The sequence below is a fragment of the Clarias gariepinus genome, chromosome 1, assembly GCF_024256425.1.
Source record: "Clarias gariepinus isolate MV-2021 ecotype Netherlands chromosome 1, CGAR_prim_01v2, whole genome shotgun sequence".
In the NCBI taxonomy this organism is placed as follows: domain Eukaryota; kingdom Metazoa; phylum Chordata; class Actinopteri; order Siluriformes; family Clariidae; genus Clarias; species Clarias gariepinus.
Genome location: NC_071100.1, coordinates 48,751,668 through 48,764,446, shown reverse-complemented (window position 1 = coordinate 48,764,446; position 12,779 = coordinate 48,751,668). Strand labels below are relative to the sequence as shown.

At 39.5% G+C, this 12,779-nt stretch overlaps 1 protein-coding gene across 2 annotated transcripts; it reads left to right on the top strand.

Annotated features, from left to right (window-relative positions):
• Positions 1-3,909: 3,909 nt before the first annotated feature.
• On the top strand, positions 3,910-10,356 carry ppm1la (protein phosphatase, Mg2+/Mn2+ dependent, 1La). Of its 2 annotated transcripts, none has more exons than XM_053491746.1 (4): positions 3,910-4,710; positions 9,072-9,246; positions 9,370-9,531; positions 9,690-10,356. In XM_053491746.1, the coding sequence occupies exons 1-4, from the start codon at positions 4,306-4,308 to the stop codon at positions 10,028-10,030; spliced, it is 1,083 nt and encodes a 360-aa protein (XP_053347721.1). In that variant the 5' UTR covers positions 3,910-4,305; the 3' UTR covers positions 10,031-10,356. The 2 variants fall into 2 exon arrangements, with proteins under 2 accessions (XP_053347721.1, XP_053347805.1); XM_053491830.1 differs by lacking the exon at positions 3,910-4,710 and adding an exon at positions 8,077-8,590.
• Positions 10,357-12,779: the final 2,423 nt, after the last annotated feature.

The following is a 12,779-nucleotide window of genomic DNA, read 5'->3' as shown; positions in this document are numbered from 1 at the left end:
ACGACATTTTCTTTAAGATTATTTAACATAATGGAAGGAGTCTCCAATACCAGTGCTTTAACCCTACAGTGCTTCAGTGTTTTTTGGCAAAAAAAAAATTCATTTGGTATTTACCCTTATCGTGTTAAGAAATATAGATGCCGTATAGCTGCTATAACATGAGTGATAACAACAATATGCAAACTCATAGACATTTCACAACATTAACTTTAAGAATGAATTAATAAAGTACAAACTGTAATGTATCAATAAATAAAACCTTATAATCATCGTAATTTTCTGTGTTTAAATACATGTAGTAAACGGAGAGGAATAAAATCCAGCTTGAGTTCTATATAAAAATACAAATGCACGAACAGACACACGCTCGGTCCTCTCGCTTCAGTCCACGGATCCCTTCCCATTAATTCAGTAGACACAAGGGCGCCATTTGAGAGGACAGAGCGGTTACCTGAGCTTCAGATACCTGCTATCTCTCCCCACAGGCTCCTACAGAGGCCATGCGTTAACTTCAAGAGGCTCAAGCAGCCTGGGAAGAAAAACATGGATCTGGTGTCATGTGATCAGTGTAAGATCTTTTACATACGTACGCCTTCTTTCAAGTAATCAGTGCTTAAATAATCCATCAAAATTAATTAATATTAACATACAATATGTGCTACTATTGGTCATGTTTAATAAGTTATTAAAAAATTTTAAAAACAAAATTATTTTTAAAAAAATTTAATAATGGAATGGAATGATTTTGAAGAATATTTCATCAAATGAGAATATGAATGAGAATATTTAATATTTAAAAAGTCAGCTTTTTATTATTTCTTACCTTGGGGGTTTTTGTAACTTTTGCACATTTACAATGATGAATCATCATTTGGATTTTTTTTTTTTTTTATTAAAAAAGGGGGGGAAATGTTGTTGAACTGTTAATCAGTTTATAATTATAGAATTAATAATGACATTTTAAATAACTACATTTTAAATGGTAATTTAATACTTATAAACATTATGCCTTCAGACAATTAATGAAATTATGTTTTTAAGTATTAAAATGTTACTAATTTAAAATATCTTTACAAATAAAATTTTTTAAATGGAAAAAAAATTAAATAATAATTTTATTAAATCAGATCTAATCAAAAGTGTTTACTATTAATTTAATTTCTTTTAGTTAATTTTTATTATTATTGTTGTTATTATTATTATTGTTTGGAAACTTTTATGACATTCTCAGCCACTTCACTTCACAAATTGGTAATTTTATTTTACAGACATTAAATGCATTACTCTTTCTAAGTTAACAACATTTATGTTTATTTATACGAAAATCAACTCTTTTTTTTTTATGAACAACTGTTTTCTTTGCTTTAGCTTTTCTTCCCAGTAAAGACCTCATGATGAAACACCACATGCGTCATTGGGTGACTGACTATGGAAAGCCAAATGGTTCAGAGCTTTGGCAAATACAGGCTGATTTTTTATTCAGGAGTAAGCACTTGTTTTCAAAACTGTTTGTCCATAAATTATTTATGAACAGTAACTGTGAATATATTTAAACCTATCTTTATTTTAAAATTATTTTATTTTATTATAACATCCTCATAAAATTATATAATCAAAAAGATTAAGCGTTCAAGTGTTCTCTCTACATAATGTGTTCCAATTAAATTTAGTATAAGCAATTAAATCAGGTTTTGATGAGAAATTTAATATTTCATTGTAATCTATGCATTTTAAGTCTTCTCAAAAAATCTAATGAATACAGTCTGTGAAGTAGGCTTTTAATCAATTCGCCCTGACAGACACTAAATCTAGGGACCTGTCACGATCTATTACTTATAAACTTTGTAGTTTGGGCTAAAAGGAAATAAACCACAGACATTACTTTTGTTTTGTTCATATTTTATTTACAACCTTTTTTTTATTTTATGCAAGATGTCTCTTGTATTGATGTTACTGTTGCTAGTCTGGAACATGAACAATCACATTGGGCTGACACATAACATCATGTCATTCTATACGTCATCTTTCAGTCATATTTTTCCCCTTCTGTATTTTTATATTTTTATACACCACAGTTTACAATTGCATTTTGGACATTCTGTAAATCCTGTGTCTTTTTTTTTAACTCTGCCATTAATTGATTTATCTTCTGTACGGTTTATTCTGTGTACAGAGTCCTTTATCTCAGGAGACATAGGACACAAGGTGCGCACACACACACACACATACGCACACACACTACATGCAAATTGGGAGTGCCAAATAGCTTAATTTGCATGCATTTGTTCCTGGAGGAAACCCACCAAGCAGGAGAACATGCAAACTCCATGCACACAGACCCCGAGGCGGTAATCAAACTCAGACCCTGCAGGTGTGAGCCCACAGTGTTAACCACTACACCTTTATGCTTTTGATTTGGTAAATTTGTATATATCAGCTTCATATATAATATTAATATTCATTTATATACATTTAATTGCATTATATATTCTGTAATGCAATAAAAAAAATCTTTGTATTAAAATCTTTCTATTTTAGGTCACAGACAGTCATTTCAGTGCACTGTGTGTGGTTGTGTACAGGACTAATATGGAATTTCAATTTGAATTTAATTTGATTATTGAAAGACACAGACCATACATGCTTCTCAAAATGTATACTACATATGTAAGTATGTATGTAGAAAAAAATGAAAATGAAAAGAGAAGAAAAGAAAACAAGTCACTGTAGCAAATAAAATGTGTTGTATAAACACTGAAATAATTGAACACAGACGAGGCTGATCCTGTGTAGGTACACGCCCATCTTTGGCAGAAAACGCTAATGTGTATTAATGAGTATGCAACTGCAACAGTCATTTGACAAGGTGTCAAAACTAACAAACAAACAAACAAACAAACAAACAAGAAGTCAGGAACCCAAACAAGTTTCAGATTCATAAAAAGCTTGCGTCTTTTTTGCGAGCTCTGTGTGTCCGTCATGATTGTTGTTTTGGGGTCTTGGGTCACGTGATCTGAGTGCCACAGAAGGGAGGTTGGGCTTACTTGAGCCCACACTTCTTTCATTGCAAATAAAACAGTTTATGCTCTCTGCAGAACTCTGCACACATGGAACACATGTACAAATCTTTTAAAATCTGACACTATCTACACTTTACAGTCTTTTTGCACTACTGCCACACTGCTGCTCTCGGTCTCGCACCGTATATTTCACTTAGATGTTTACGAGATATTTTCTTTGTTCCTTTATTTCAGGTACAATGCTGTAATCTCATATGAAATTCTGTTTCTGTATTGCACTGCCTGCTGATATTGCATTGACAATGTAAACACTTGAGAGAGCAGAGAAACTCTTGGTGACAAGTTGTAGAACTAAACGATATAAAAATAGTTTTATCCCAGCAGCGATTAGACAGTTAAATAAGGTATAAATAGATATTTAAAGGAGAATTGTGTTTGGGCACTTATGTTTAAAGTTTAATGGTACTTGTTTGTTGTTCTACCATGTGTGGTTTGTTTTGTACTGTATGTGTTGTAAATGAGGACTCTTGACTGCAAATGAATTTTACCCACGGTACAAATAAAGGAACTTGAACTTGAAACGGTATTTCAATTTCTCTCAGTGTGTCTGCGCGTATGATGCCGTTGACAAACAAATAAAAATCATTAAACCTTAAACTTAATTAGTATACTTAAAATACAGGACGCTCAAAATTTTCAAAAATTTCATATATATAGATGTGTAAGGCATTTTCATGCCTATTGTTCTTATTTATGGTGTACTCCTACAGTCCAAATGGATCTTGCACGTTTGGTTTCTTTAGATCTCCCTGCAAACTTTTGGACCCCTTTGGCCTTCCACATGTGTGAGTTTGGAGGGTGGCAGGTCCGCACCCCGCGCAGGCCACTCCACTCCCATTGTTGTGGTCCGCAGTGGTGTGTCGTGGGTCCGGCACTCAGCAGGAGATTCGTTATTTTTTAAAAGATAATCGAACCTCTTTGATGTGAGCCTTTGATGTGCCGCGTTGCTTACTGACTACCAGCGACTGTATCGCGCTTTCTTTCTTTTCTTTTCTCTCATTCTGCAGCTGATCTCAGTCCTCCCGCATCAGTCTCGCCCTGTGTCCACACACACACACACACACACACACCGAGACACTGCGCTGCGTGAGGACGCGTAAGGGGACACGGGAATGGGAGCTGTGCGTCGGACACGCGTTCTGTAGTTCTGGATCATGGAAGAAGTGCTTTGAAGTGTGTGTGTGTGTGTGTGTGTGTGTGTTATGAGTGAACAGTCAGCACTGGGATGATAGGAGACGCGATGACGCTGCTGTCTCTCCTGGGTCGCATCATGCGTTATTTCTTGCTCCGGCCGGAGACGCTGTTCCTCCTGTGCATCAGCCTGGCCCTCTGGAGCTACTTCTTCCACACGGACGAGGTGAAGACCATCGTCAGGTCCAGCCGGGACGCCGTCAAGATGGTGAAGGGCAAAGTGGCCGAGATGATGATGATGCAGGACGTCACCGGCGGCGGCCTGCAGGTGGTGGACGGCGAGTTCTCCAAGACCTGGGGCTTCAAGAGCCACAACGTGGCCGTGTACTCCATCCAGGGCCGCAGGGACCACATGGAGGACCGCTACGAGGTGCTCACAGACCTGACCAACAGGAGCCACCCATCCATATTTGCCATTTTTGATGGCCACGGTGGCGAGGTAAACGGAAAGCGGTGCCTTCAGGAGACATGTTCCGCATACTGGTCCTCATGTGGGGCTCGTAAGAAATCATCATAATTCAAAAAATAATAATAATCTATATACAGAAAAGAGAGGTTTAGTCTGTACATTGGTCACCACTCGCTCTTTCAATGATATCTTTATGTTTCATGCATGGCAGGACCCGAAACCCGTCTCAGCCGGAGAGCATCACGTAAAACTGGCTGGACAGAAACTTTACCAGCCTTTTGGGTCGAACCTGCACCATGAGTTAAATCAAAACGTTGAAGTTATTAGCATGTTGAAGTTTCGTCAATCTGTGGCCGCTGGACAGAATTTTATTGTTACTTAGATATTAGATAGTACTGTACTTAGATCTCTGCCTGAAGTTTAACCTGCAACATAAGTGAAATCAAAATGTTGACTAAAAGCGATGTGAACAGTTATGTGCCGGGTTTAAGAATCTACTTTAAAATAAGCTACTACGCTACTTAATTAGAAAAGATAAACTGAATATTTTTACTGGGATTACTTTATATTTTTACTTCGGCTGAAATAACAGCGCTGAAGTGGTATAAGTGAATTTTATTTAACACGCTGGAGTGGTTTTAAGACAAAACTTCATCTTTATCCGATCTACTTTCTCATCTGTGATTCACTCTCCGATTACCGAACAGGGAGTGTATTTGTCTGAGCACCAAAGAAGGACAACTTAGTGTAAACAAGGCGTAAGATACTCAACCTTACAGAATGGGATTTCTTTGTATTAATAAGTTATGGTGTCGTGGGCTTCAACCTCTAAAAATAATAATAATATCACTGATTACATTAGAGATCATCAGATTATTATTATTATTAGATTTAACCTTTTAACTATTTCTCCAAACTCTTTTTCCTGTCAACAATGTTCATTTTGGATAGTTATTATTATTATTATTATAATAATAATAATAAAGTTCTATGCTGATCTGTATTATGGTGGAACGGTGGCTTAGTGCTTAGCACTGTCACCTTGCACCTCCAGGGTCCGGGTTCGATTCTATGTGCATGGAGTTCGCATGTTATCTTCCATAAAAATGGGAATGAATACAATGGTAATCACACACACTCACACACTCACAATGGGTCGTTCCAGGTCGCCCTCGTTTTCTTAGGTAGATACTAAAATAAACTTGTTTTACCTGTAAAGGTAGAATTCAAATAATTTACCAGAGATCAAACGATTATCCATTATATTTGACCTAGCTAAAGAAAAAAAAAAACAAGTTCAAATCAGTCAACTTATTCAACAGCTACAGTATCATGCTAAAAACAATATGGCTCTATTGCTAATAAAAAAAAAAAACAGGTTCAGATTTTTAATAAAACTTGTTCTTTCGTCTTTTCTTTCATCTTCATCTTTAATGGAATTGGAGTTGTCTATGTTTAAACAAATGATATATTGTACAGCTCTCAGGGACTAAAGTGTACTTATGATTTTCTCTCAGTCTTTAAGGGGGGAAAAGAGTCAAAATTCCTGTTTTTATGACCGTGGTAGGACCTCAGGCCAACATTCACACACTGCAGGCGATTTGGAAATGCCAGTTAGCATATTCTGCATGTCTATGCATTGTGGGAGGAAACCGGAGAACCCGGGGGAAACCCACCGTGCACGCGGAGAACATGCGAACTCCATGGACACAGAGGCAGGAATCGAACCCAGACCCTGGAGGTGCAAGTGCTAACCACTACGCCACCGATTACCAGAATAACACACACAAACAGTAGCAAGAGGAGTAAATTTGGGTCTCCTGAAAGTTTCATTCAAACCCCTAATCTAAAATCCCACAACCTTTCACAAGATTAAAAAGTTTTATTTCCCTGTTCGGAGCTTACGCTTTAATTCTATCAAGGGTTTAAGGTTGTTCAGATAATCAGATACCATGATTGAACGGTGACACCAGCAGCCCTTTGAAGCTTAGCCAATAATGATTTGTTCATGGCTATAAATAAAGCAATCTGAAGTGGCCTTGTTTGGACTCGCACACGGATCAGCTTAATGCGGAGGACGAACGCACGCACGCTCCTCTGTAACACCTTGCTGGGGTCTGCGTCTGATCCTGACGACCTCCTATCCAGAGATTCATTTTTATTTTATTTTTTCCAATCGATACTGCCGGACCAACCAGTCTGTTCAGATAATCACAAAGAGCCAGAGTCTCATTCAGAGAACAATGACTTCAGTTAAATGGGCTAATCTGAGAGCCAGTGAATTCCCTGGGTAATTATTGTATTTGTTCATAGTTTCCCTCCCCCCAGTCTGCAAGCCATCTGCTCCCAGCCTTCCCAACCCTGGTTCCTCTAGGGACAACGCCAGATGCTCAGCTTCATTCCATTCCAGATATTTATCAGTTTAAAGTTACAATCTGTTTTGAGATGTCATGTGAAGATTGCGGACCAACTGATTGTGGAAAACTTTAATGCCACATTCTTCTCTTACAATAGACGCAGAGATGATCCATCATTTCCGTCTCTGATCATTTCTCTCTAAATCTGCCTCTAAAGAGAAGCTAGCTCATGTGACCGTTCGTATGGGTTGATATGAAGCTCTCAAAACTAGTTTAGAAATGATTCAGTGGAGCAGGATGTCAGTCGCGTTCCCTTTGAGGCTCCATCATGGCTTAAAATATCTGCCGGCTATCTGGCGACTATCAGCTTTTTAACCAGGATGGTATCAGTGGACCATCCTGTAGTGATCAGGTGGTTTGTTTTGTTTTTTGTTTTTTGTGCCAGACCTACAGGGTATGAACTAATATTAAATATAATATTACGCAATGTTGTGTAATAGTAAATATGTAATACAGAATTGGATCATAGAAACTGTATCATGTGTCAGTGAACAAGATGGCAAGATGTGCACCAAGGGACATTAAGAAAAAAAAAAGACAGAAAGCCCCTTGAGCTCTTTTGAGTTTGAGACTTGCATAAGTTTGTGCATTCGTAGGTCAAGATAAAGTCGCAATAACAACTGATATGCATCTTTTTTTATATATAAGTCTCGTCCCTTTCTCCCTTTTAGAGATTTCCCCTTTTTTATTATTATTTTTTAAAGCGAATCGTTTTTGCCTTAGGTAACAGCTGACAGCTGCGTTATCTAAAAAAAAAATATTTTTTTAAATCAGAAAACAATAGCTCCTTGTGGTCGCCCTGACCCCTATAGCAAGGGGTCAAACATCATATATACCACAGCACTGTACACAATCAGGTTTACATTTCTCTTCTGATATTGTCTCTCTGCTGCTGGTTTAACATCGGAACTTCAAAAACAATGGAAAAGATTTTTATGAAATATAGACCTTATATACTGTATATAGTCATGTATTGTACTGTACTGGTGCATGGATAGCACATTATTTTCCCTATTATGTCCATTTTTCTAAACAGTTTGCGAGCTGGAAAAAAATGTGACTTTGATAAACGTCCCGCTCATAGTGTTCACTCTTAATGGAAACTACCGTTCTGCTTTCTGCCGTCCATTTATCACAGAATAAATATCCAGAAATAGACTCGACCCGGTCGTGTGTGATGACTCCACTTGGCCCGGCTGATGCCTGAAGGCTGGTTTACGTGCGCTGTAATACGTAAACCCACACTCGGGTAAAAAAAAAAAAAAAACCCAGTCAAATGGAATCTCAAGTGGCTGTTACGTCATCCGATAGCCTGACATAATGAGCCGTGAGCTCTGTGAGGAGGAGACGAGATCTCTGACTGTATTATTGACAGGACCTCAGCTGTGCGAAACCGTCTGCTCATGAATGGTGATGGGTTTCATTTGTACACCGTGTGCATCCGTTGGAGCTAAAACGAGCCGTCGGGATCTTTATGGTCTTTACGGTTTCAGGTAAACATGTCGTCGTCATCTTAATCCGATATCGTGATAGTGTTTTATAGCGACGTTAGTGCAGCTTGACCGCGGAGGCTATTTTTGGAACGTCTGTTTGTGTGTACGTGTGCGTATACAGTGTATGTATGTGAAAAGGTCACTCCAGGGCACACCGTTCTCTAATCCTGGTTTGACTTTGAGATAATAGAAATATTTCAAGGCAAATTTTCCTTTTTTTTATTCTTTTTTTTTGTAATTTAAAGCGATATTTTATTCAGGTTGTATACGGATATAAAGATATCTTTCATATTTCATGAGAAAAGATTTTTAAGATGCAGAAAATATGAATTATTTGTCGTTCCTGTTTTTCCTTTCCGTCCGCCTAAATAAATCCAGGTGGATAAAATTCGAAAGCGCGGACTTCAGCGTTCTCTCGAAGACGAACATTAAATCATAGAGTATCTTCCTCGCTGATTTCTCGCTGACGTCCTCCTTGCAGGCGGCTGCTGACTATGTGAAGGCTCACCTGCCCGAGGCTCTCAGGCAACACCTGCAGGCTTACGAGCGTGAGAAGAAAGACAGCCAGCTCTCGTACGCCTCCATCCTGGAGCAGCGCATCCTCGCCGTGGACCGAGACATGGTGGAAAGGTTCTCCGCCTCGCACGAAGAAGCAGGTAATATGAATTCCTGATTTCTTCAATCCAAGCCTGAGAAGAGCTAGTTCCAAAAAAAAAAAAAATAGATCATAGCTAATCACACTCTTCCCTCCCTCCCTCCCTCCCTCAATCCGTCTGTAGGTACCACGTGTTTGGTGGCTTTGCTGTCGGATCGAGAGTTGACGGTGGCGAACGTCGGCGACTCCCGTGGCGTTTTGTGCGATAAGGACGGGAACGCCGTGGCTTTATCTCACGACCACAAGCCTTATCAGCTGAAAGAGCGCAAGAGAATCAAACGTGCAGGTGAGGGGAAGGAAATGTTCTGGGTTTTGCAGTCATGTGACTTCTGCACTACAAGCTCTTTTAAATGCATGTGAGAGATCGAGCCGTCATGTTTATTGGCTTAAGAATGAGAAGTAGCTCTCATTAGCATCGCTACTGTGTCTTCCTTTCTCATCCAGGGGGTTTCATTAGTTTCAACGGCTCATGGCGGGTCCAGGGCATCCTGGCCATGTCGCGCTCTCTGGGCGACTACCCGCTCAAGAACCTCAACGTGGTGGTGCCCGATCCCGACGTGCTGACTTTTGACCTGGACAAGCTGCAGCCCGAGTTCATGATCCTGGCCTCGGACGGCCTGTGGGACGCCTTCAGCAACGAGGAAGCTGTACGCTTTGTCCGGGAACGCCTCGACGAGCCACATTACGGCGCCAAGAGCATCGTGTTACAGTCGTTCTACCGCGGCTGCCCCGATAACATCACTGTCATGGTGGTGAAGTTCAAAAGCATTAAAAATGAAGAATAGTGTTCTGGTTTTATTTTAGGACTTTCCTTTTTTTTTAACACGAATATGAATACACGCTCCCTGAGAATACGATCAATATTATTTTCGTGCCAAACGGACAACCTTTTCCATAATTTAACCCGACTGAAGGAGCAACGCCGATGAACTGGCAGCTTGACCGCGCATCTATTTTTTTATTTAATATACAAAAAAAAAAGATATATCCAATTCTGCCTGAACATATCATAAGGGTCTTGATTCAGTTACATGAATGCTGCTCGTGATCTGCTATAACCCCCTGTGCTTGGGTTCAAACCAATCTGGTGATTAAAGAGAAACAAATAAAATCACTCGGCTTTTCTTGTTCATTGGTAGAAACTGGTTTTAGTGAAATGACTTGGAATTGTGTAAAAATCTCATTATAAGAAATTTTACATAAGCAGACCCTGTTTGTAAAGATGCTACAGTACACGCATCTAGTCTGTTTTAGGTCATAAGATTTTAATGTCTGTGTGTACTATAGATCAGATCCAGTGTTTAACCACCACAGTGTGTTTCTATCCATGGGTACATGTATACTAGGAACAAAATGAAGAACGTATCTGACTGTTACTTTTGCAGTTCAAAATAAAAGTACCAACCAGGTAGGTGTGCTACAGTTTACAAAATACTGGCTATTTATTATATTTATAACAAAAGTAAAGCACACAGACATGTTAAAACCTCAATACTGTACCTCTCAAAATGACATAACTCTCATTTTTTAATGATGATGATTATTATTATTATAGCAATTCTGTCTTATAGGGTGTTTACATCTCTCAAGGGAAGTTATGTCGCATTATCTCATGCAATGACGAATGCCTTCCCTAAGTTCTAACTAAAGACACCCTGTTCCAGTATCACTTCCGAGAAGAAAGACAGAACAAAAAAAAGACAGAAAAAAGTGACAAAAAAGTTAATTAATAATAATAATAATAATAATAATAATATTAATAATGACTATATGCTTTGCACATCTGGAATTTTTTGACTTGATGGGCTTTTTTAAAACCGTGGATTCCTGACATAATTTAAATCCAGCTCAGTTCCAGGTTTCAGTAACACTACAACATGAGGAAATCTGGAAAACGGGGGGGTTTCAATATTTATCCAAGACTGTGTAGTACAGCTTGTTCTTAAAGTTTGTAATAAACTCATTCAATTTAAGCTGTTGGTCTGTCGGCTGCTCCGGTCAAGGGGTCGAGACAGAGGACCACCTAATCCCCATACAACTTGGCAAGGTTCTATGCTGGATGCCTGTCCTGACACAACCCTCTCCTTTTATCCAGTCTTGGGAGCAGCACTAAGAATTCCCTGGGTTTGGGTATTGGCTTAGATTTGAACCCAGGGCTTTTGCATTGCAGGTGAGAAGCCTACCATTAAACAACTAAGGTCCTTTGTGATTTTCTCAAGGACTGCTAAAGACCCCACACCCATGGCTGAACCTCAGGTCAAGTTACTTATTCACACATTCTCTAAATCATTTATCACGTACATGGTTGCTGGATCGGCCTGGAGCCTGTCCCAGGGAACTCAATTATGGAAATGAAATTAGCCTAATCTGCATGTCTTTGGACTGTGGGAGGAAACTGTAGTGGTAGGAAGGAACCCACCAAACCATGAGGAGAACATGCAAACTCTATACATACAGGGTGGGAGACTGGAGGTGCAAGACCACAGTACTAACCACTATGCCACCGTGCCTCCTTCTGGTCAAGTTAAATACTAAAAAACTACTTATCTTCTTGTTACCTGGAAGGATTCGCCAAACTACAGAGTTAGACAACGTAGCACAATGAATAATATTGCAGCGGAATAGCATACAAATTATGTATCTGCACCACTGAGCTTTGAAGTTGATTCACAACTGTTTTCCTGGCAGTGATGCACATTCCACCATGGCCTCGGTGTCAGATGAGTCCTCTCAAAATAGTGCCTGTGTTGTAGATCCAAGTATTTGAACCATTCACAGCACTGACTCCTATTACCTTGGCTCACAGAACGTCCTCTCTCACTATCTTTCTTGCTTACTGGAACTGACCACTGTGATTGAAGAGGACGTTAAAAGGAACTGGTATAAAGCTGAACACACACCCAGCCCTCGAGCATCAAAGACAAGCCGCCAGGACTGACTTGATGAAGAATATGGGTCGGTGTGGTCCGAAATCATTGACTGACGCTGAAATGCTTTGTGTTGGATCAACAGGCTCGACATGCGAGAACTTAACCAGGTCCTTCAACACGACCCCCGTGATTCGGGTATTGGAAAACGGGATGTGTCTCATTTCACGGTTAAAGAGATGCCTGGGTGTTTCCAAGGACGAAAGAAAGCGTCGCTCGGCCGGGAAGCGCAGGAGAAGCAGCTGCAACTGTACAGCGCTGGTTTTCGTAGAGGACCTGGCTGGAGGAGTTTGGATGACGCCAGAGGAAAACAGAGGAAGAACCTGAGAAGAGAAGAACAGAGTGTGATTTCGTCTTGAGGAAGTACACGAAAGCGACAGTGGCGCTGTAGCTAGACAGCAGGCTTGAATGCCAGGAGAAGAAAATCAATCCTGAAGGGCTGGAACGAGACGCTGTTAACAAATGGAACTCTTTTCAGTGAGAAGAGTTTATCTTTTATTGTTATTGTTTATTCATTTTTCCAGGAGTTCTTGATTTGGAACTGAAGTTTAGGAAAGTGTTGGACCATCGTCCAGTGGCAATAGACCAACAATAATTTCTTTCTTTC

What these genes read in the sequence shown, in the direction of transcription:
- ppm1la (XM_053491746.1), top strand. Translation starts at nt 4,306, where the DNA reads ATGATAGGAGACGCGATGACGCTGCTGTCTCTCCTGGGTCGCATCATG. An exon ending in TTGATGGCCACGGTGGCGAG is followed by an intron (nt 4,711 to 9,071) that starts GTAAACGGAAAG and finishes TCCTCCTTGCAG; the next exon opens with GCGGCTGCTGACTATGTGAA. An exon ending in CAAGAGAATCAAACGTGCAG is followed by an intron (nt 9,532 to 9,689) that starts GTGAGGGGAAGG and finishes TTTCTCATCCAG; the next exon opens with GGGGTTTCATTAGTTTCAAC.